This window comes from Anguilla rostrata, chromosome 10 (assembly GCF_018555375.3).
Source record: "Anguilla rostrata isolate EN2019 chromosome 10, ASM1855537v3, whole genome shotgun sequence".
NCBI classification, from domain to species: Eukaryota; Metazoa; Chordata; class Actinopteri; order Anguilliformes; family Anguillidae; genus Anguilla; species Anguilla rostrata.
The window spans coordinates 36,265,525-36,288,117 of NC_057942.1; the positions used below are offsets into that span (position 1 = coordinate 36,265,525).

Genomic DNA, 22,593 nt, shown 5'->3' on the forward strand with positions numbered 1-22,593 from the left:
ATAAGCGTTTCCCCCTAAATCCAATTTGCCGTGTATAAAATAATTGTGACTCTTTGTGTGCGTATATGACCAGAGTCGGTGTGTAACCTGCTAATTAGTGTATGAGGGGTAGGCCTGTTTGCCAAAAGATAGGACCGTAGCCTAATTTCTGGACGTCTGCTTTGTTTGAGCGAAAAATAAGTTTCATTGAGTCAAAGTTTACGGAAAATCATTCCCACTGAAGTACTAAGTCAATCACTGTGAATAAAAAAAAACTTTTTAAAATGCCTTGGTGAGCTTTTTACGATCCACTCAACATTCGGTGCTATTAATTCCTGAATAACAAACACGTTCAACCAATGCCGACTTTCCGCTGAATTATGCACGTAATTTCTGCTGATGTGATTCACAAAAGACCCCTTGGCTCGACAGGAAAGTAAGCAGTAGAAAATTGGTACAAATTTATCCAGATTTTACTGTAATAATTATAATAAAACCTTATAGATTTGACTCTAATTGCATAATGCTTAATGATCTTGAAAATGACTGCGGTTAGGAAAATATTACCAATCTAAACTTTGTTGTTGTTGGCTGATTCAGAGAAATCAGAACATTAGAGATGGTTCACTTCGCTTATGAAAGGCAGCATTTGAATACCATAACAGTGGGCCGGATATTGTCATTGCAACACACTCAAAGCATATGGATAATTGTGCATTGTGATTTCTAAATCCTGACCGTGATGTTATTTTTCCAATCCGAGAAATGTACGCAGAAGCGTGCAAATGACCATTCTTAATATATTCGCTTGTGTTTACCACTTCATATCTTAATCTGAAATACACAATTACCATTTTTTAACGTAGCCTAATGATATAGCATGCGTATTTTGCACTTGTATAATCTTCCGAACATCACTACAAAGAGGGTCCGTTTAAAACATTAACACTTTAAATCACGTATAGTTTGGAACAGATATTCAAGGAATACTGAGTTTATTAAGTTTGGTTTGTAGTCGTTATAGAAATTAGATCAGGTCATTTAAAGGGGTATAATTTGAGGTTGAAAGCTAATAAATCTGATTGTAAAATGATGAGAAATAGACTTGTAAGTGCAAGACTGTGGGTGTGAGTGGCTGGAGATGGAGGCTCGCGCGAGGCTAGCATTTCCCAGCTTCTGATTGGTTCTTATTTGAAGGAGCTCATGGGTTCTTTCAACTATTAAGCGCCTCCCCATCCCTCTAAAGGACATTATAATGCAAGGGACCTCCTTTTTTAAACACAAACCGAATTTTCTTTCATTTAGGCTATATATACTTTTAAATAGTTTTAAGTCGTAGTTTTTTTGGAAAGCATTTCGCCCTGGAGCGGTGCGCAATGCTATCGCACGCCGACCTCCTGGATGCTCGCCTCGGTGAGTTATCGTCACCAAACTCCGGTCTTCAACTCTACTGTAAGCTGGTGGAACTTCTCATTTAACAAAATCAAGAAATGCAATTGACAATTTCTGTCTTGTTTTAGCTTAATCTGATTTAAGTAAACTAATTCAGCCGAAAGCAATTATTTTATATTACATCATAATTTGATTTGCCTGTTCTCAGATATTGATGTGATCAAATGGAGTTAAGCATGTATATAGAATAGATGGATTGAGTAGCCTATGTAACGATATATAAAATGGACCAAATACAAAACATTATGAAGATAAACTGAAATTAATAGCCTATTTATTTTCAGGAAGCCCTTTCATAAGAAGCATTTTTCTTTTCCAGATGAATATCTGTAACTGATCGAGTACTAACGCTTTAAGGCATTGACGGGGCAGTAGATAAATATAATTATCCAATGTTGTGGATTGTTTATGGATGAATAACTGTGTTTTAACGGTTTCTTTTTATTTAGGAAAATACGGCAAATAATATGAAAATAAATACACAAACTAAACGTGACAAATTTGAATTACATTATATGCATTTACTTTGCAGGGATGAAGGATGCCGCGGCGGAGCTTCTAGGACACAGGGAGGCGTTAAAGTGTAGACTAGGAGCTGGGGTGTCTGACCCCGGGCATCCGGGCGATATAGCCCCAGGTCCCGATGCTGTTGAAGGAGCGACGCTTCTGTCTGGAGACGATATGAACAATGCTGGATCAAATCCTTCCGGCATGCAGGTCAACACAAAAGACCAGGAAAAACAACAACAGCAGCAGAATTCCAACCAGTCAGGTAGTCAACAAAGCCAACAGAAACAGAAACGGCACCGGACCCGTTTTACTCCTGCCCAGCTTAACGAACTTGAAAGAAGCTTCGCCAAAACCCATTACCCAGACATCTTTATGAGGGAAGAACTGGCATTAAGGATCGGTCTTACGGAATCACGTGTGCAGGTAAATTTGGTTCGATCTGTCTGGTGTGTGTTTTACTTGTCTGAAACTGTATACGCACCAATTTGCTAGCATGTGTTATGACACAGTCACAAGACGTATGCGTCTTCATAGGCGAGTAGCTATACAGTAAGTTACACGATCCACGTGTTAATTGTTCATTGTTAATATGTAAATGGGGTGTTAGAATAATGACCGCACTGGTGGCTTATTAAATACATAATTTGTGTCGTGTAGTGCTGGTTTCCGAATGGTAACTGAATGTTACAAATGTGCATTGCTTTTGTCACCATTCTTATCCAAAGTATGTGTACTAAGTCGAACTAAAATAAACAACCAGAGGGCACACATTTTATATTGAAGGCCTCGCATCACTTCGTCACCCGCAAGTCCAAATCCTGTTCGTGAAATTCTTTAAAATGAATTTTGTCACACCGGAAGAATTATCGCCTGTGCTGCCTTTCGCTTCGAGCTTTAGTCTTAAATCCCAGGTTTGCTGGTTGGGTTTCGAACTTCTAAGCTGCAGTTAGGCTATGCCCATAAGAAACTGTAAATGTACGGCTGTTGGCTTGGCAATAGTTTCGAAAATAAAGATATGCAATTCGCCGTGATTAGATTTGCTACCTGTTAAGTAATTTTTAGAACGATGTTTGAAGAACGATTAAGGACGGGCTCTGGCCTTGGTGCTGAATTTCATGAAATTTGCTGTAAACAGTCTGTTAAAATAAATAAATAGATCGTTTTGTTCTAAATATGCTACCATTTCAATATGTTTCGGAATCCTGTTTAAGTGCAACAAAGTCTTTTAAAAAAACAGGGCTATAATATATAGACTACCCCAGAAAGCTTCATGCAATACTGTTACAATATTTGCAACTAAATGCATTCCACTGCATAGGCGACACATTGTATAGGCCTATCGCACAGCATACCGTTTCTCGAAACCATTTCATCAGCTAAATATTATTTTGTCATTATTCATTTGATAGGCAATGGCATAAAATATTTATTACTTTTTGAGTTTGGATGTGATGTTTTGTTTGTTTGTTACAATCCGACTCGCGAGGCACATAGACTGCGCGGGCAGCATACGAGTACATTTCTTGTCATTTAAGCATGGGTTGTAATTATATTTTTCGTTACAACTGCACATATTAATATAAAGAAGTACATATTACATATGCGTATACATACATTTTAGACATTACCTTTCGCTTTGTCTTATAGGCTACATGATCTTTTAATGGACATTGCGCTACATTGGTGGTATAATAGCTTATTGCAATAACGTTGTGTATAGTGCAGTAATATTGTCAATAAAGCTGTTATTCTATTATCCAATAGTAATATTGAAAAATATAAAGCCATTTGATTACATTTTTTATTTAATCGCCCAGCTTAATCAAAATGATTAGCTCATATTTGCTGTAAGTATAAAAATAACAGTTGAACCATTTAGATCTTAGATGTTAGAATGAGCATGTAACCCGTTAGTTAGGATAGCCGGCTTGAAGGTCATTATACACACACACACACACACACACACACACATATATATATATATATATATATAGGGATTTTCAAAGGCAATAAACCCGGACCCATGATTATAAAGCCATTTCAGTATTGTTTATAACAGTGGATGGCTTATTAACCAACAGTGTCAAAAACATGCGAATTTCGAGATCATATGCAGTATGATAAATACGGTCATTAATATTTAGCAGGAATTAATTAACTTTCAATGTTTTATTTACATAAAATGAAATAAAGGAATCATTGGCCAGGAGTGATCCTGTAGAAATACCAATTTTATGTTGGCTTATACCATAGTTTATTGCTGGCGTATCCTGTTCAATCGCCAGCACACTTTTCTCCATCGAAATGGTCTATCAACTACCATGTCTTAATAGAGGCTGAGCTGAGAGTACATTCAACTGTTTTAATGGAATGAGAAATTGCATTTTCTTTTCCACCAAGTTTAATGAATTTGGTTGGGATTCTACGGCTGGCTGCTCAGAATGAACCTGGAATTTGAGTTTTAATACCGCGTTACAGATTTCCTACAAAATCCTCGCATTAATCATCGGAGAGGTGGTAATGAGATCTTTATTGTAGATCTAACCAGTAATCTAACGCTCAGTACCATGAACAGCAAAGCAGGTCTGGCCATATCAAGCAGGCAGCGAGCATCTTTGTGTATTTATGTTTGCAATATGTGTGACTGATCACGACATTTGTGCTTCGCTTTTATTAATGTCCAAATAATAATAATAATAATAATAATAATGAAGAAGTTCTCCCGGGAAAATAAAGTTATTATATTCTCTTGATAACACACCAGTCTCTTCTGACCAGCACCTTGATATCTCCCAAGCTGACGGTACTAAAAAGGATAGATAAACTAACTAATCTTGCGCATTCGTTATTGTCCTTAAGCATGGAGCCGTAGAGCCAACTATCGGCCTACTTTAACGTGACTTCCAGATGTCTAGGATTTTGGCTGATGCGAATTTTATCCTTTGTGCAAAGTATGTATTGATCGATTTTATGCATACTGTTTATTCAGTTTCGGTTTTATGCTGTGAATACATCGCGTATTCATTTTTAAGTTATTGTGTTACAGTAAATCCACGAATTGAAGGTAAAATTGATTTGCTCAGCTTATTTCTTTGCACTCAGTAATCCAATTAATCTATTCTTCATTCCCACCTCAGGTTTGGTTTCAGAATAGACGTGCCAAATGGAAGAAGCGAAAGAAGACCACCAACATTTTCCGAGCTCCGGGCACCTTGTTGCCCACTCACGGCATGCCACAATTCCCTTCTGCTGCCGCGGCAGCAGCGGCGATGGGCGACAGCCTCTGCTCTTTCCATGCCAACGATACCCGCTGGGCCGCAGCCGGAATGCCCGGCGTTTCTCAGCTGCAACTCCCGCCCGCTTTGGGCCGGCAACAGGCGATGGCGCAGTCCCTGTCCCAGTGCAGCCTTGGAGCTGGTCCCCCGCCCAACTCGATGAGCCTTTCCAACATGTCGTCTAACGGCTCAGGGCTCCAGTCACACCTGTACCAGCCCACATTCCCTGGCATGGTACCGGCTTCCCTCTCCGGCGCTACAAATGTGACCGGCTCGCCCCAGCTTTGTAGCTCTCCGGACAGTGACGTCTGGAGAGGGACAAGCATCGCCTCCCTGCGCCGCAAAGCGTTGGAGCACACGGTCTCCATGAGTTTCACCTAATGAGAACGACTGATGTTGCCTTTTTTTCTTGTCATCTCGTCATAACATACTGGGAAGACAACTCAGGATGTGAAATTTTTCATGTGAAAATGAGAGAAAAGGAGACTGGGTGTGTGCAGCATAATTGAAAGGCACATCTGCTTAGGACGTGGAGGATCATTTCGAATTATAACATCGTTTTCGGCGTCCTTGTGATTTTTCAACTCTTGACTTTGCTTCGACGTATTTCAAGACATATCTATTTATTGCCATCATTATGTATTTATGGAATTATGAGTTTATTTATTCATTGATTGATTCTTTTTTACGTCGGTCGTCCCGTTTTTGATTTCCATTAGACGTGACTGCACTGCATTAGATGAACAGCAGATATGTTCATTGTGTTTGATTTAAGTTACTTATTCTTATTATGTTAGATTTACACTCAGATGGAGAAAAAAAAAACGTTTTCTAAGTCCACCTGCACTGCGCCCACGGAGGGGCTGGCGGTACAAGTAGCAGTGCACGTGAGTGAATCCCGGAAGTATAGCCCATGTGCAACCGGAATGGGCAAAATACTTTTTTTGACGTGGCAAAATTTAACGAGAGAATCCGCGAAGCATCATAGTTGTTTGCATGTGCTGACCAGGTAATACATTGGGAGGTATTAATTTTAAAACAAGAAAATTACATTTTGTTAACCTGTTATATGGGATGTTTTGTGTAGATAAAACATTCTTGTTACCTTCTGGTCGATTTGTGATATGTTCTAACTTATTGTCTGTGCTTATTATTGAAACTTGGTTTCCTAAATGTTTGATCCCATACCAGCCACATAATTTTGTTTCCTGGACAGGTTTATATCAGTTTAATGTAAATGGATAAATAAAATCATTTTCAATATGTCACATTACTAATGACGCTTTGTCTTTGCTGGTGCTTTCCGTTTTATCTTACTTGTTCGTCTGAAATCCCAAGATGAAACATTGCAGTTTGATTCACAGGCCCTCCTGCTAGCGCGAGGAAGAAACGAAGATCGCGGCACCATGAAATTGCTAGCACAGAGAACTGTCCGTCGCCTACTCTAATATAAAGAAAGGCTTTCCAAACCAGGTGAACTGATTGTATTTATAATTGTACATTATAAACTTGTGAATATTACACTGCAATTATGGTCACTGTAATAATGACATTATTATACACCATTGATGAAAGAAGCATTTGCAGTTGTTTCTAGGAGGAAGAATTGTACTATTAAAGAAAAAAAACCTTGGCTTGTGGCACATACGGGTTACGTAGTCTCTAGTGTGAACAGAGCTGTGACGAATAGCCTTCTATAAACCATGCTCAGATTTGACAAATTTGATGCACTGGTCATCTCCAAGGTTGGAGTAATAATCGTGTTGGCGCAAACAACAAATCAAATTGCAATTGTAGCTATGGCTTTTCTTGTTCATTGTTTTTCAGAATGGTTTCGCACATCTGTGATCGTGATTGTATGGGCTACCTTGTGAATTATAAATGTAAATATTATCACGGAATTATACATGTACATATTATAACAGTAAAATAAACGAATATAGTATATAATCCCAAACGATACTCAGCCCGTTGAGTCATTGGTTAAATTCTAAAGTATCCAGTTGCTTTGGTCAAGGCTAGCAACACCGTATGAAACTGGAACACAAAAATTTTATTTTTTAAAATAGTTCTGCATTAACATGCGTCCAGCAAACTAGCCGTTCTTAGTCATTTTTATAAAGAGATGAGACTCACTGTTACGTGGATTGAAAAATAGTTGTAGTTGTTTTCTCGATTGTATATCACGTTGCTTTCAGTTTAACTAACAAGAAAGAAAACATGCTGGACCTACTGTGTCATTATGGTAAAGCATAACAATGGCAATATAACGGCTTCTTGCGCTATAATTATAATATCAGTATCATAATATTATACTCATAATAGTATGTCAGTAATTGTTTCCATGCTTACAAATGTAATCGTCATTGTTACTGGAGAAGTCTCATTATAAATGTAATAACAGTGTTGCTGAAAGGGCTTGTATAACACAATACACATGATGGAGAAAAGGCAAAGCTATAATTATAAATGTAAATTGATTAGTAAGAAATGACAGTAAGAACGTACAATAGTGGAACTGTTCAAAAAGGCCAGCATAATTGGTCTGATACTACGTAGTAGCAAAAACGAGGAAAATTAAGATTGATGCAGAAATAAATGAGGGTGTGACATTAATAAAAATTTAAAAAATTAAAAAAAAAAAAAAACATATAGGGAAGTCTAATTAACCTTGAATACATCACATTTTAAGGTTATGAAATAAACCTTACATCAGACGTGCAAAAATGCAAGCGAACATAAATGAAAAATGAATAAAATGGTAAATACAGTTAGGTTTATATTGTATTTAAAAAAATAAATAAATAAAGGATTATTCTAGACTAATTCAATCATTTGTTGGAGTTAGGTTGTAGATAAATCAATTTCAGAAGGATTCACAATGAATCAACAGGATTAAGACAATATCCTTTTTTCAGCGCAAAAAAAAACGCCAATATTGCCAATGAGCAAGTTGGAAATAAACAATAAAAAACAAAATAGGCCTAAATGAAAAACACGGTGGAAAACTTGTGTCTAAAGGATGAAAGTCATATGAAGGGTACCCAAGCTCACCTTTAATGGACACCCCACTAAAGCTCGAGGCTGATCCTGGTTCAGCTTGGAGCGTGATTGGTCCGGGGAGGGAGGGCTATTTTTGATGAATCCCTGATGGCAGTTTGTGTGGGTCAACTTGAGATCAAGCCACTGAAAGCGGAGGAGAGAAAAAAAAAGCTTTCGATAAGCTGGCCTTCATTAAAGCGGATATATTAGATAGCCAGGAGGAGCGATAGTTCACAGATTCAACATCATATGAACTGTGGATATGACATGTGTTAAGCCTATAGCAAATATGAAACAACCTAAGTATTCCCGTGCCATTTGTGAACTTTGAGATTGGTCCCAAAAAATTCAGTTTTAGTCTTTGTTTGGATATTAAAATTCATGGGGTCTTAAGTCGGGCCTCTCTACTATCAAATCTGAGAATTGCATTTCGTCAATTTAACAGGTTTTAAACTGCCACGATTAATAAGATTATGCGAAATGACCTCCCATACGGGACACAATGGACAGTTGTTCTTCTCTGTGTTCCAGTAGCTTCCCTGTGCTTCTCCATCACAGGTAGAATGTTCATATACATCAAACTACGTTGAACAAATAACAGTGTCGTAATAATTGAAAAATTTTAAATCATCCGGAGCAGGTTTTAAAGGACGTGATGCCCAATTATTGGTAGAATTTATTCATTTGAATGATATTTAATTTGTTTCAGAATCGCTAAATATGCAGAATCCAAATATCTCGTTTTCATATTCTTCGCAAAGCAGAGTGTTATTTATGAAAGTTTGGACATCATGATCACGGTTAAAAAAATAAATAAATAAAAAACATTTTCCACTGTAAGGACGAATGAACGATATATCCCTTTTCAAATTAAAACAAACCACAATGTGTTTTTTTTAATACACTGGCGTATATTCGCATTGTAGCTAAAGGTAGTGAAAGTTTATCAGAGCAGGAAGATGCAACACGAGGATAAAGATTTTTTGATTCAGGTAACAGATGTGAAATTATATTACACAAATATAACAATTAGTTTCACTCTCGTGTGGGTTAATTAGTTTGTGGAAATGTGCAACCCATTCTTCATTAGGTAATTTTTCACACATTGATGAGAGAGCAGCGGAAAATTGTGACCTATTGTTCATAAGATCGCGTCTACTAGAATTCTGTTTGAGGAATGTTGTACTGGAAACTTGTTTGCCCTAAATTCTGAATTCGGTGAATAACCAGTGAAGTGTGAACGACATGTTCTGCAGGGCATATTCGCGTAAGTGATGTGTGCGCATGCACGTATTAGGCTTCTCCATTTAAAAAGGAATTAAATACATAAACGTCCCTTAACTTTTATACCATAACTGGGCTATGGTATGAATAAATACAGCAAGTACCTATATACTTACAAGAAAGAGGCATGAGATGACATTTCCTTTCCCGTTTTACACTGAAGAAAATCTTGTGGCATTGTCCAGGGCATCAAATTGAGGAAACAAATGGCACCTGTACACACGACTTGAGCTCGTTCTGGCAACAAGGTCGAAAAGGACGGAACCAATTAGCTATTAATTATAGGCATGTTTCCATCGGCATCTTTTCCCTCATCAAATTGTCACGGGGGGTTGCCATTGGAGCGGCTTGCTAACGGGTGAGAACCTGCCTTGGCTTTGTTGTTCCGAACAGGGTTGTTTGTGTTTGCGGAAACCATGCGCGCCAGTGTGAATTGGAGAATGAAAGAGCACGCGCGGTGCCCCAGAAACAGCAATCGGCAGCCCGATAATGTCATTCTCTCACTCAATTAAATCCAAGTTAGGGATGAAGAATGCTCTAATTAAATGGTTGGATTTAGACAGCCTGGAGTATATAGAAAATGAATTCAGCCCATTATGTGTTGTATTGTCGCTAACACCATGTCATATCAGGGGGGAAAATGGACGTTTATTAATCACATCAGAAGCAATCAAATACTTATTCACTTCGGAAGAGCTTATTATAAGGACAATACAAAGATTTTCAAAGGCAGCTGTAGTGTATTGCTATCGTGGGTAATTTAGTCTTTTTTTTTTTTTCTTTGAAAGAGTAAGCCACAGCGAAAATTTGTCTTCTGGCCGGGATATCGATTGCCATTCAGGTCAAACCACAAAGCACTTAGTCTTTAACTGGAAACACGTTTGAACATTAATTTTTAATGCCCTGTTTTATTCCCCCCATTTTGGTAACTTTGTTCACTCTACTCATGATACGCTATTTAAAAAGAAAACAAAAATAACAGTTCTTCAAATTGTTTTCTCGAATAGAGGCCATAGTCAAATGTATATTTTGTGTCTCGTGAAAATCAGTATCTGCAGTAGATTTCCTCGCGTAGGCTAATTGAGACACAGTGTCAAATGGTAATATACCTCACTTCTGTAATGGCGTATCCTTGTGACAGATCATTTCTTTGCTTCGTGCTCCTGAGAAAATTGGAATTGTTTTTTTTGTTTGTTTTTTACGCTTTAAATATTGCAAGTGTACTGTTTACAAGCGAGTCAGTCAGGGAAATTGAATCAGATTCAAAAAAAAATCTATCAGTTATTTTGGGAGTTCAGAAATTGCTGTTTGTTTCACACGTGAACGTTTATTGGTTAACCCTCTTTTTCACATCCTGGCTGTGCATGTTCTGGCATATTCAGATTTTTAAACTCTGGTTTTTATTAAACCAAAGTAACATTTCACTGATTACCATACTGCTTCTCTGATTAATCGGCTCTGGAGTTCCTCCTCCTGGGCTATTTAGGATATGTAAAGTGTGGTAAAATAAACTTTCCGAGTTTCCCAAGCCTGACAGATGTTTCTGTCGGCCCTTCAGTGTGTGATGTCCACCTCCACACAGCTGTCAGCAGATGTTTCTGTTTCTAATGGAGTTCAGACTCCCAGGTAAATTGATTACTCACCTTTGTGACCACTTCCTTGCCAGGAGGTTCTTATTGGTGAGATGCGGAAAATGCATTTGCAACACCAAGTCAATCAGATGAGTCTGTGTTCACTGTTCGCTTTTTCCAAACAGAGGCTTCAACTCAGAGCGGTATGCAAGATTTTCACAAGGGGATATATCGCCGCTTAACCACTAAGATGGTGATTTTAGATCTAAGGTCCGATTCAAATTAATGCATGTCCATTAAAATCTCTTCGTATATATGTACCATTTCAAACACCAACATTCAGTTTGTGTCCATTAAACATTTGGGATGATTGATAACAGTATTTGTAATAATGTGTAGAAATTATTTATTTCACACAATGTTCATTTTAGTGATCTCAAACAGCATTAGAATTCCTGAAAGCCCGCACCTAACACATCACAAAACAGAATATTTTCAAGTGACTTTCTTTTTTTTTTTTTTTTCAAAATCAGCTTCTTTGAGACTTTATAATCACGTGGTCCCCTTTGCAGTTTAAAAGTACAGTTTTATGTTACCAAGCTTTATAATGTATTATGTTTTACAATACTGTATTTGTTTTAGTTTGAACAGCAATGTCCTGGAATAAGAACTAAGATTTTCTCATGCTGCCAATCGAAATCCAAAGGTATCTCTGCTATATTGGCTCAAGTAGCTTTAAAACCCACCTTCCTGAAGCTGAATAGTAGAATAGTCCTTGTGCAGACTGCCTGCCTGATTAATGGGCTTCACCATTCCTGAAATCTTTCTCTGTGCATACATCAATCATTTGTCTCAGCCATGACAAAAATGTGTACAGGATAAATTGTTGTGTCTACAAGGCCCACAATGTAAAATATGCACATGCACACACACACTAAAAAAATGTAAAACCTCAATGTTCACAATTTAATGTGTTAAAATACATTTTTTTTAACAAATTAACTTCTAACCAGCAAATTATGCTGGAACAAACTGTGCAGGTGCTATTATTTGTGGGGACTTTCATAGCTTTTGTTGTACATGAGATTCACATACACTGCGGCTGGTAAGAACTTTGCTCAAAGGTAAAACAGAATTACCCCTCCGGCTAATATTGTTTAATATTTCAGAGAGAATCAAACATAGCAGCTATCTTCTTACTTTATTGCAATATTAACATTGGTTGGAAAGCTAGATTGTTTTCAACAAGCAGTAGATTTGTGGATTTAAGTGAGCTAGAATCTCCTTGACACACACTTCACAAGCTTGACTATATATTGACTTTTGGAACAATATAGGCAACAACCATTAGATCAGGGGTCTGTAACCCTGATCCTGGAGAGCCACAAGCTCTGCTGGTTTTTGTTTTCAGCTGAAGATCAGCACCCAATTCGGACCAAAGCAACCAGGTGAAGTGAGTTAACTCTGTAATCAGCTGCTCTAATTGATTGATTAAGTGCAGAGGAACAACAAAAACCAGCAGAGCCTGTGGCTCTCCAGGACCAGGGGTACAGACCCTTGCATTAGATGGTCAGTAAGGGTAGCCATTCACTCAAGTACTTGATCTGAAGTGCAATCCTTTAAGGATAAACAATGCCAAAGTCTTCTTAGAGTTTATTTGTGTGAGAAAAGTACTTCCCAGTGACAGACACAAGCCAACATCACAGGGTAGGAGCCAATGAGCCAATGTAACAGGGTAGTAGGGTAACACTTTGGCTTGGAGTCCACTGCTAGTCACCTGTGGACACAGAGTTGTCAACACGCAATGCCTGCTGAACAGAAAGCTTCATACTAGTGTTTGATGGGCTGAGTGGAATCAGGTGTGGTCCACATTCCTGAACATCACCCTGGGAGGGGTGCTGGGAGTCAGAGCAGTGCAGCAGTGACAGGTCTCTCACCCTAAACAAACATCCCAGGGGTCCTGCATGTACTTTCAACGATCAATTCCACAGAAACCACTCACCAGAATACAACATGGTGCTGTATGCTGTGTTGATTATGCCTACAATCCTACAGACCAGACACGCACATACACATACAGGCATGCACATACACATACTACTATAAACACATTAGCAAGTATTTTGTATATTTACAAATAGCATGCCCCACCATTTATAAAATAAACAAAAAAAGACTTGCATACATCAACTGCACTGGTGCCCATCAGTGGTCAAAAATTACATCTGTGTTTTATTAATTTAGTTAAAGTGGAATTAATCAGCGAAGCACTCATCGACACTGACTTCAATCTATTCTGATGAAACTGACTGACATCCTCCTGTGCTTGCCATCAGTCATCATTTAATTATTCAGTCATCATTATTGATCGTATTAAATGTAAATTAAGACGTTCAGTTTTCCTCATTATTTTCAATAAAACACCATGGGCAGAGTTTCAGCGAGTCGTGCGGTATTTTGCTAAAGAGAAAGATAAATACAAGAGAAAATTGAGGAAATACTGATCTCAGTATCAGAGCTCAAATCTGGCACAAGCCACACCTGTCGTGGTAACATAATCACCGCCTGTTGCTGCAGTATAAAAACACAACGAGCACTGGAAATGTGTGACATGCAACAGGATGTCACACAAGTGGAAATATATATATTTTTTATTACCTTTATGCACATTTCATATAATGGTTAATGGTTGATGTATGTGTTGACTATTAATTAGTTGTATTTAAGAATGGAGCAAATGGTATATTGCTTCAGTATGCTACTCAAGTGGAGTAGCTATTGCGGTTAGAAAAAAAATGCACCTTTGCTTAAGTTACAACGTAGCTTTTTGTAGGCTTTGAGCTCATCTGAAAATGTTGTGTTTGCCCTGGACTGAACCTTCATTTGTAGAGTGCCTTCCCACCGCTCCCTCTCAGGCTCGTAGTGTAGCATCTCAATGTGCTGTTCTGGCAGTCCACTGATACAGCACTGGAGTACTGAGGCTCACAATGTACTGTAGCATCTCAATGTGCTGTTCTGGCAGTCCATTGATACAGCACTGGAGTACTGAGGCTCACAATGTACTGTAGCATCTCAATGTGCTGTTCTGGTAGTCCATTGATACAGCACATGAATCCTGAGGCTCACTATGTACTGTAACATCTCAATGTGCTGTACTGGTAGTCCACTGATACAGCACAGGTGTACTGAGTATCTGTGTGCTTCTCATAGTGACATGTGCTTTGCACCCAGTCTTACAGTATTCATCATCAGGCCAAACATCTGCCCCAATTCCCAGTCTCCTTTACACTTCCTTGAAAGTTTATACCATTAGTGCTTGTGTCTATACATATAGTATACATACTATGTATGTAGTGTACATGTACTTTTTTCAGTTCAGCACAATCAACATCAAATTGATATAATATCTTTATCAATATTAATGACAAGAATATCAGGTCTTAATATGTGATTGGACAATGATGCTGATAGCTAATATGATACATGCATCCGTGTTTATTTCTAGTAGGTTCTCATGCTTTTCGTGGTTTTCCGAAGGGAAAATTAAGCGTCTTACAGGTGCGGGGTGATTCATTTTTAAAGCAGTCTTGAGACTTACATCTGAGGGGATGCGTGATAATTATGCGGAGATGACGGATACAAGCTGATTGCCGACGCTTCGCTATGATGAATTGAAGTGACAAGAAATAAAATCCAGGCATCTTCAGTCTACGCCCCTATCTGAACCCAGCTTAAAAAAACATGCTCAGCAGCCGTCTTTCCAATAAAGGAAGGGCAATGTTCAAAAGGATGTCACAAAATGTTTGTTACTGTTGATGATGTTGTATAGCACAAATACATATGGCATTTAATGCGGAAACCTCAAAATATTCTGATTAAAACTTGTGCAAAATAAGTTCAAAGAGAAGTTTTAGATGAAGGTGCACCTTCAATGCTATGTTTCTAAGGACTTAAGCAGAACTAGCACTGGTCTATAAGTGATCAACTATTTGAACTATTGCACTGTGAGACCTAGCTGTTGTCCTCCAATATAATATTAATCGCTCAAGGACAACAAGCCAACACCCAAAAATCAGTAGCCTTTGATATTGTTATGTATATTACACTAATTCTAAGGTACGATATTGTCATTTTCATAACAGCAAAACAGCTCCTGAGCTCCTGTTAACAAATATTCTTTGATTCAGTTAGATTCCGATTTGAGAGACCTTATTATGGAACCAGAAGGAAAGATGAGGGAATAGTCACCAAATTGATCCAGACACTCAGTATTGGATTTCTCTTTCTGAGCCACCAACCCAGCTATGTAACATTTCAATGACATTTCCAATATTTTGAGTGTCATTACTTATCGTTATGAAATGCGCCTTTGTCATTCTCGCCATTTGTTTTCAGCATTTTCAGTAAACAGACCAAATTAACAGAGAAACTGATAGCAAATTTGCAACATGTCCTACCACGGTACCCACCCAGGTGAACATTCTATTCTATTCTGTTCTGTCCAGGAATGAATGAAAGATCATTAATGATGCTCCACTCTATTCACTGGGCCTACAAGGGACTCCAAATAGGTGCCTCCAAACACAATCTGTGCTGAAGTATGATTTTTTTATTGAACCAAAGACTTAAGTAAATAAAGCGAAATACAGCAGGGACATGATCTAGACAGACAGAAAAGGCTGCTGCTCGTAAACAAGTCGCCCAATTTTACAAGGCCCCGCAGACGTGAGCGTGGGGGACACTGTTATCGATCTGTGTTACCGACTCTTCTCGAAATTATAACTTAATTCTTCTTCTGTCAAAATAACTATTTGTTTTCCTTCTGTACAGGCGATATTGGACACTTTCCTCCCAATTTCCCCCCTTTGCAGAAGTAATTTTTTTTCTTTGTAAGAAGGAATATCATTGGGCCTTATGGCTGTGATGGGCTTTCATTGTTCATCGTCTGACACCTCGTTTCAGTCCTTTCCAGTGGGGAGTCCGGTTTTATCTCTGTTTCTCCTCTAGCTCGTCTCTTTCAGTGTACGGATGGATACAAACATAATCAGATCAAAAAAGGTATTGAATTGAATTCTGTTTGAGAACAGGAGTCGATTTGTGAGTGATTTAGAAGGAAAGCAGAAGGACAGACATTTAGAAAGAAATGTATGCAGTTTAATTTATAACACAAGCAATAAAAAAATTTTATTCTAAATAATGATGTATTTTTAATTAATCACTAGGTTAACAACTTGGGTAAATGGATCTTCATATTATTTTTTACTTATGTTTCAACAAAGGGCAGGGCGAGCTCACGTCTAGTTGTTTAATTTACTCATTGAGTTGTTCATGATCTTCTGCTGCTCAAGCTGAACTTTCTTCTTTTGTTTGAACGAGAGTCCTAGATGCCGACAATGCTGAGTGACTTTCAAGATAAAACAAATCAAGCGAGCTGTCACCATGGATGCCTTTCGGTACACAAAACACTTCAGCCTCCTCTCCGTTCTCCTTCCATCTCCCTTTCCCTTTTCTATGCCCCCTCACGCATTCTATCTCCTGGCTGTCTCCTCCTATTTTTCGGTCTCTTCATCTCTCTCCCCTTCTTTGCTCGCCCTCCCTTTGTCGATCCCCGACGTTACTCGGAATGGACGGTAAACTCGGGTCTCCGAAAGAACAGCTCTGGGAGCGCCGCAGACAGTAGACGGTTCCACAGCCTTCCCCCCCTCCCCAGCTGCCCTTGAGCTTTTCTATTAGCGCATGGAAAGCACCTTGGAGCCCCTGACAAGCGCGGCAGATCGACACTAAATCAAAAATCAGTGCCAGCCCGGGATCTAAGCCACCATGAAGGTCACAGCCATCAAGCGCATGCCATCTTAATCCAAAGAGAAAAGACACCAGAGACACGCGGGGGGATTTTCCCCAGCGAAAGCGGGTTACCTGCGTGTCATGTTATGGTAATCCCCCAATATTTACTCAACGCTCAAACGCACTATTATTCCACAATTATTCATCACACAGGCCTGCTCCGCCACTACTGGCTGAAGGAGGACCCGTAAAACCGGTAAACCATTTCCTAATTGAACTCAGCTTGCATATAATGACGGTTACCGTATTACTAGTTCCTTGTTTCACGATTTCATTAGAGCTGATCAGTTTTCGAATCGTGATTGACCTAACAATGTAAGCACTTACCCACCAGTATGTCTTTAAAAACGGCGCAAAACATAATTCCGTTGTTTATTTTATTGTAAAAGTGTACAATGTAGGAATTTCAGACCTCATGCTGAATTAGATACAGCAAGTAGCCTACAGAAATATTTTCCTTTGTGGACATGTATTGTAGTTATGCACTGCCCTCTAGTGGTCATTATTGTCACTTTCTTTTTTGGTTTTGGTGTCTTTTTTTAAGAGTACGCTTTAGTTAAAATCCTCTTTTTCTAGTTAAATAGGTAATCATATATGTACGTACAGAGGTACAATAACGGATGCAACTGAATTGTTGCAGTTGTGATGTTGTATAAAACTAGAGTTGTTTTCTCTCATTAGCAAGTGAGATATATGCACATGCAAATTTTGCAATAATTGCGAGAGAACTCCAAGTCTGGGTGTGCAAAACGGTGACTGAGGAGGTTGCAATACTAAGACACAAAGTCCAGATTTAGCCACTGCTGTACAAACCAACATGCATCACAGCACAAGCATATTTAACGACAGTACACTGGGCTACAACCTACTGTGTGTGTGTGTGTGTGTGTGTGTGTGTGTGTGTGTGCATGCGTGCATGTGTGTGCGCGTGTGTGTTTGTGTGTGTGCATGCATGCATCCCAGTGTGTGTGTGTGTGTGTGTGTGTGTGTGTGATTAGGACCATCTATGAGCCATGTTTTGTGTTTGTATGGTCTACATGTCTACATCTCTCTTGGAGGAAGTTTGGAAGAGGATCCAAACTTCATCAGTTTGGATATCCCCATCTCCTTAAATCATAATGTCAACTAATTTAAACCAAATGGAAAACGACTCAGTCCATGGAGGATCCCTAGATCACACATCCGGCCAAATCACGAAATCACAAACCTAGAATGTGATAAATATTTATCTATATTTTGATGGGCCCAAATTCACATGAGCATTTTTAAAAATCCTGAATTCGGCTTCAATAGCATTGACTGTTAAATCACTCCTATATCTCTGATCGGCTAAAGTAAGACATCTGAGAGCGTGTTGAGATCGTCCATGTTGTTGTTGGTTCAGTGTGCTGCTTGAAAGCTAGCATAACTTTGCCATACAAGTTTGTTAGCAGGAGATCTCATGGCAGTACTGCCAGATCCAGAAACTAATCGATAGCATTGCATTGATACCAACTAAAGGATTAGCAAATTACTGAATAGGATCAGCCCCACTCATGTTGACTGACAGATGACCACACCATGGAATAAAAGCTTTATTATAATAAAAGTGTCATTATGAAATGGAATGTTGCCGTGAAATTAAAAAAGGAAAAAGGGTTTTAAAAAAAGAGCTACTCAGAAATCTGGAAAAGTCCCATTATGTAATAATAAAAATTAGCATTTTGAAATCAAAACTGTTTCATGAAATAAAAGTTAATTGAAAATTAAATTTAATCTAAGAATGTTTTGTGAACATTGAATAAGACTCAAGAGTTGAGTCTCATTCAATTATCGAATCATTTCACAGTTATACTCATTTATATATACTGTTGCATTTATTATTATTTATATCATCAATGCATTTTTATTTATTTATTCACAAAAATGGGATTTCATATACCTCTACACCAAGAAAAACTGAACTTAAAGAACAATTTCAGTGCTTAATTTAGGTCCTTTTAAAACAAACAAAAGTTGGTCACATCATTGTCCATAAACCTATTAATATTATTATAAAATCTAGATTTATGATCGTAAATAAAATGAAAAAATTGCCACAGTTCAGAATCAAAATTGAACTTAAATCCCTTCACCAAAGAACTCCCAAGAATCTCATTAGCAAAAAAAAAAAAGTATAAAATCCATCGCTCCTCATTACAGTGGTTTAAATTAAAAGTAATCAAAGCAAGGCAGAGGTGGAGAAAATCTATGGCGACTCACAAACAATCTCTCTCTGTCTATACAATCAAAAACTGGGAGGGACAGCTAATTACAGCCCCCGGGAAGATTAATGGTCCCTTCAGCAGAGTTGACTAAAACGCCCCACCACTGAGGTAAGTCAGGGTAGTGTTCTGGCAGGGACTGTGGTGACCTCACTGTTGGTGGGTGGTTAAAAGCGCATATTTCATTTGAATTCATTAACAGTTGCAAAAAAAAAAAAAAAAAAAAATGCAGATGGTTTCACACAATTTGAAACAAAATGGTGCGAACAAGTGGGAGCAACAGAGGAAAGAATGACAGGACAACAGTTACACCGTCCCCCACTGCAGCAGGACTCGTGGTTGAAGAATCGGTTTTATCAGACCTCTCAAATCTCCTGAAAGAAAGTCTTACTCAATTATGAGTGATCACCAACAAAAACAATGGGCAGGCTACTCAAAACTGTAGCAACGATTTTAATCCACTGGTATAAGAGCATTAATACAGTGTGGTATAACCACTAACAAATGTTAGGGTTAAAATATCTCTTGTTCCAGTTGCTCATAGGGTTGGGGCAAATTCCCCCCGTCCCAATTTAGTCAGTTCAGGAAATTAACTGAAATCCAATTCATGAATTTCTAAATGTCAACAGTGTTCCATGAGGATTGAACAGAATCTCGGTTCATTTCCTCATTTAAAGGGAATTGACTCCAGGCCTGGTTAGTCATTTAAAGCACTCGGTAAACAGTAATTGCTGAAGCCTGGAGCCAGAATGTCTCAACAGAAACATTTCAGAGCATACAGATCGTGTGTAATGGCATGACAGCAAGCGATGGCACTGCTGATGTGTGTGGACAGAGATTTCATTTGGTTTAAATATATTTCCTGGATCTAAAATGATCCTGAAAGAGTCTCCTACAGCAATGCTCTGGTAGCTTATGGAGGGCTCAGCAGCTGGCTGTCTGGTCCAGAGTGATTTATCAGGGCGTGGCATGTGGGGTTCTGAACTCAGGTGTTTGATGCCTTCATTAGGTAAAGATGGAATAAAGCCTACAACTTTGCTGTATTTTGTGGAGTATGCTGTTCCCTGTTTCCCAGTGAGTTAATTTGTAAGCTTCTATTTGTAAGATGCTGATGTTGGAAATGACCCTTGGTTAAGAATGACTTATCTAGGGACTGAGCATATTCATCAGCAATGATTCAGATAATTTCACATTTAAATTTTTAATGACATAACACCAAGAGAAGGTATTGACAGTGTTTCTCTGGATAGATATTTCATTTGGTAAAAGTACAAATATGTATCATGAATTACACAGAATTTTTCATTTCAAAACTACAAGAAAAAATTAATAATGCAAATGCATGCCATTAGCTAAAATGAAAAAATTATTTAGGCGGGATGACATTAAAATGGCCGGAAACTATTTTGCATCCAATTAACTGAAAATGAAATAACATTTATACAGAATTACATTATTGGAAATGATTTGTGCAGAAGACAGCGAGAGAATTTCGTTTTACTTATTTCACCATTATGTATTTTTCCAGTGTAGTAAAATTATATTTCCTGAAGTCTCTTCTTTCACATACGGCACACGTACTGTAGGTTTGGAAAATAGTTATGATTGCCAGAAGTGTGGCTGTGCAGTGATTAGCTCATTTAGAGGCATCTATTGGCCAATGTCAGATTCAGTTTATGGTCATGTTCTGTATCTGAGGACAAATAAGGATACCCAGACAAACAGGCAGTGGAGGTTGCATCCTTAACGCAATCACAGTATTTGGCAGTATGCACCATTCGATGTCATCCCACCAAAATGTTCATTATAGCTCATGGAGAAAAAAGAAATATTGTTCATTTTTATTCTGCAAAAGCAGTACAAGCTCAACACATCAGTGCTGTACATCAAGCTCTCCCTGAGCACAGAGGATGCGGTGGTGATGGAGCACAGCTGTTGCTAGGTAAGGATTTAATGAAGACTTTGACCCCGCCCACTAATCGGGCATTGCACACCTGGCACTGAAGGCTGGTTTTACTCACACTGGCTGAAGGGCACTTGGCGCTGCCCGGGAGGGCACGGCCCTGGTCAGTTTCCGAATTTTAAAAACATGCACAAAGCACACCTTTATGAAAGGCTTGCATTTTCCCCCACAAAACATGTAAAATAAATTAATTTATCTTCGCAACCCTCAGAAATGCCTTGTGAAAGTTTTGACTTGATCCCAAGAAATTTGACACCGCAGGCACAATTCCCAGCAAATTGTCACGTTACACAAAGTACAAAAAGCTGAATGTCTCACAATCAATTATCTTGCAAACAAAAAACATTTTATAAACAGTATCTTTGACATTTCTGCTGGTCAGTTTCACTGCAATAGAGCAATACAGGTTTGTCTAGGATAATTTTATTCTATGTTATTCAATGTTGCATTTATATTACGATGAACCACAGGGTAAATTCAAGTCTTTAATAAACCTAAAATAGATTTCATAAAATAGCAACCTGCATCTAGTCAAGAGAGTAAAACTGTCATGGTGCTCACAGGGAATCTCTTGCCAAAATTACATGTTCTCTTATGATATTATTCTTCAGTTAGATAACATTCACCCAGGCAAAAAAGCACATTTAGTATGTCAATACTGCTGGGAGATAAAACGCTGAGGTTGCGCATTAGAAAACAGTAATAACTCTTGCCACAAGGTGGAAACAAACCTGCAAACTGTCAGCATGTTGAGCAAAACTGAACATGAAGTGAAGAGAGAGGAAAAAAGGAAAACGCCAGAAATGAACGTTGCCTCCATGATTGTATAAGTATTCAACTATAGTTTCCACAGAGTAAAGTTATGTTGCTTCCACAGTAAATTTAAGAGGAATGAACAGAACTGCATGCTCGGGTTGCTTTTTAGTGGGAAAGGGCGACCCCTACTGCCCAAGCATCCATATTTAAATTTGCAGTTTAATAACGGATTAAACTATAATAGTACAAGACTAGAAATGAATAATACTTCAGCAATATATTTCTAAATGAGTGAAATTAAGTCCAGTTACCTCTAACAACAACTGCTGATTTCTTTGTGGAGGTAACATTTTCTATTTTATTAGCAATAGTCACAAGAAGACTGTTGATAAATACACATTTGGCTTCCTGTTTGATGGATGTTTACTCTATCTGTGGCTGTGAGTTTTATGACATTTTAGCATCGATCCATTTACCATACCTGCTGTTTCACAAATAACTGATAATATGTCTCATTTTGCTAGTTTAGTGCTAAGATGGCATTTTGTTCAAGGTGTAAAAATTAATTTTCACTCAAATGACCTGATAATGATTACACATCAAGGGTTTAACCAGTGCTTTATCAAATCCTTGGGAATACTTGTGACTAATGAAAACTATTAGACTGTTTTATA

At 38.2% G+C, this 22,593-nt stretch overlaps 1 protein-coding gene and 2 long non-coding RNA genes across 6 annotated transcripts in view; 2 read left to right on the plus strand and 1 right to left on the minus strand.

Annotated features, from left to right (window-relative positions):
• Positions 1-10,029, minus strand: part of LOC135233346 (uncharacterized) — a 13,392-nt gene extending 3,363 nt beyond the window's left edge. Inside the window, exons 1-3 of one of the 2 annotated variants that reach the window (XR_010323814.1) lie at positions 9,659-10,029; positions 8,271-8,402; positions 1,957-2,101 (exon numbers count right to left, since the gene is read on the minus strand). This is a non-coding gene — a long non-coding RNA (uncharacterized LOC135233346). Of the gene's footprint in view, positions 1-1,852; positions 2,102-8,270; positions 8,403-9,658 lie in introns of those variants that run through there. The other variant, XR_010323813.1, reaches the window with a different exon arrangement.
• Positions 1,232-6,482, plus strand: LOC135233344 (homeobox protein orthopedia B). Of its 2 annotated transcripts, none has more exons than XM_064296774.1 (3): positions 1,232-1,431; positions 1,964-2,364; positions 5,079-6,482. In XM_064296774.1, exons 1-3 carry the CDS (start codon positions 1,356-1,358, stop codon positions 5,595-5,597), a joined length of 996 nt encoding a protein of 331 aa, XP_064152844.1. In that variant the 5' UTR covers positions 1,232-1,355; the 3' UTR covers positions 5,598-6,482. The 2 variants fall into 2 exon arrangements, with proteins under 2 accessions (XP_064152844.1, XP_064152845.1); XM_064296775.1 differs by having other exon boundaries at positions 1,233-1,392.
• LOC135233347 (uncharacterized) lies at positions 9,791-11,429 on the plus strand. Of its 2 annotated transcripts, none has more exons than XR_010323815.1 (3): positions 9,791-9,900; positions 11,101-11,168; positions 11,299-11,429. It is a non-coding gene; the product is annotated as an uncharacterized LOC135233347 (long non-coding RNA). The 2 variants fall into 2 exon arrangements; XR_010323816.1 differs by lacking the exon at positions 9,791-9,900 and adding an exon at positions 10,111-10,642.
• Positions 11,430-22,593: the final 11,164 nt, after the last annotated feature.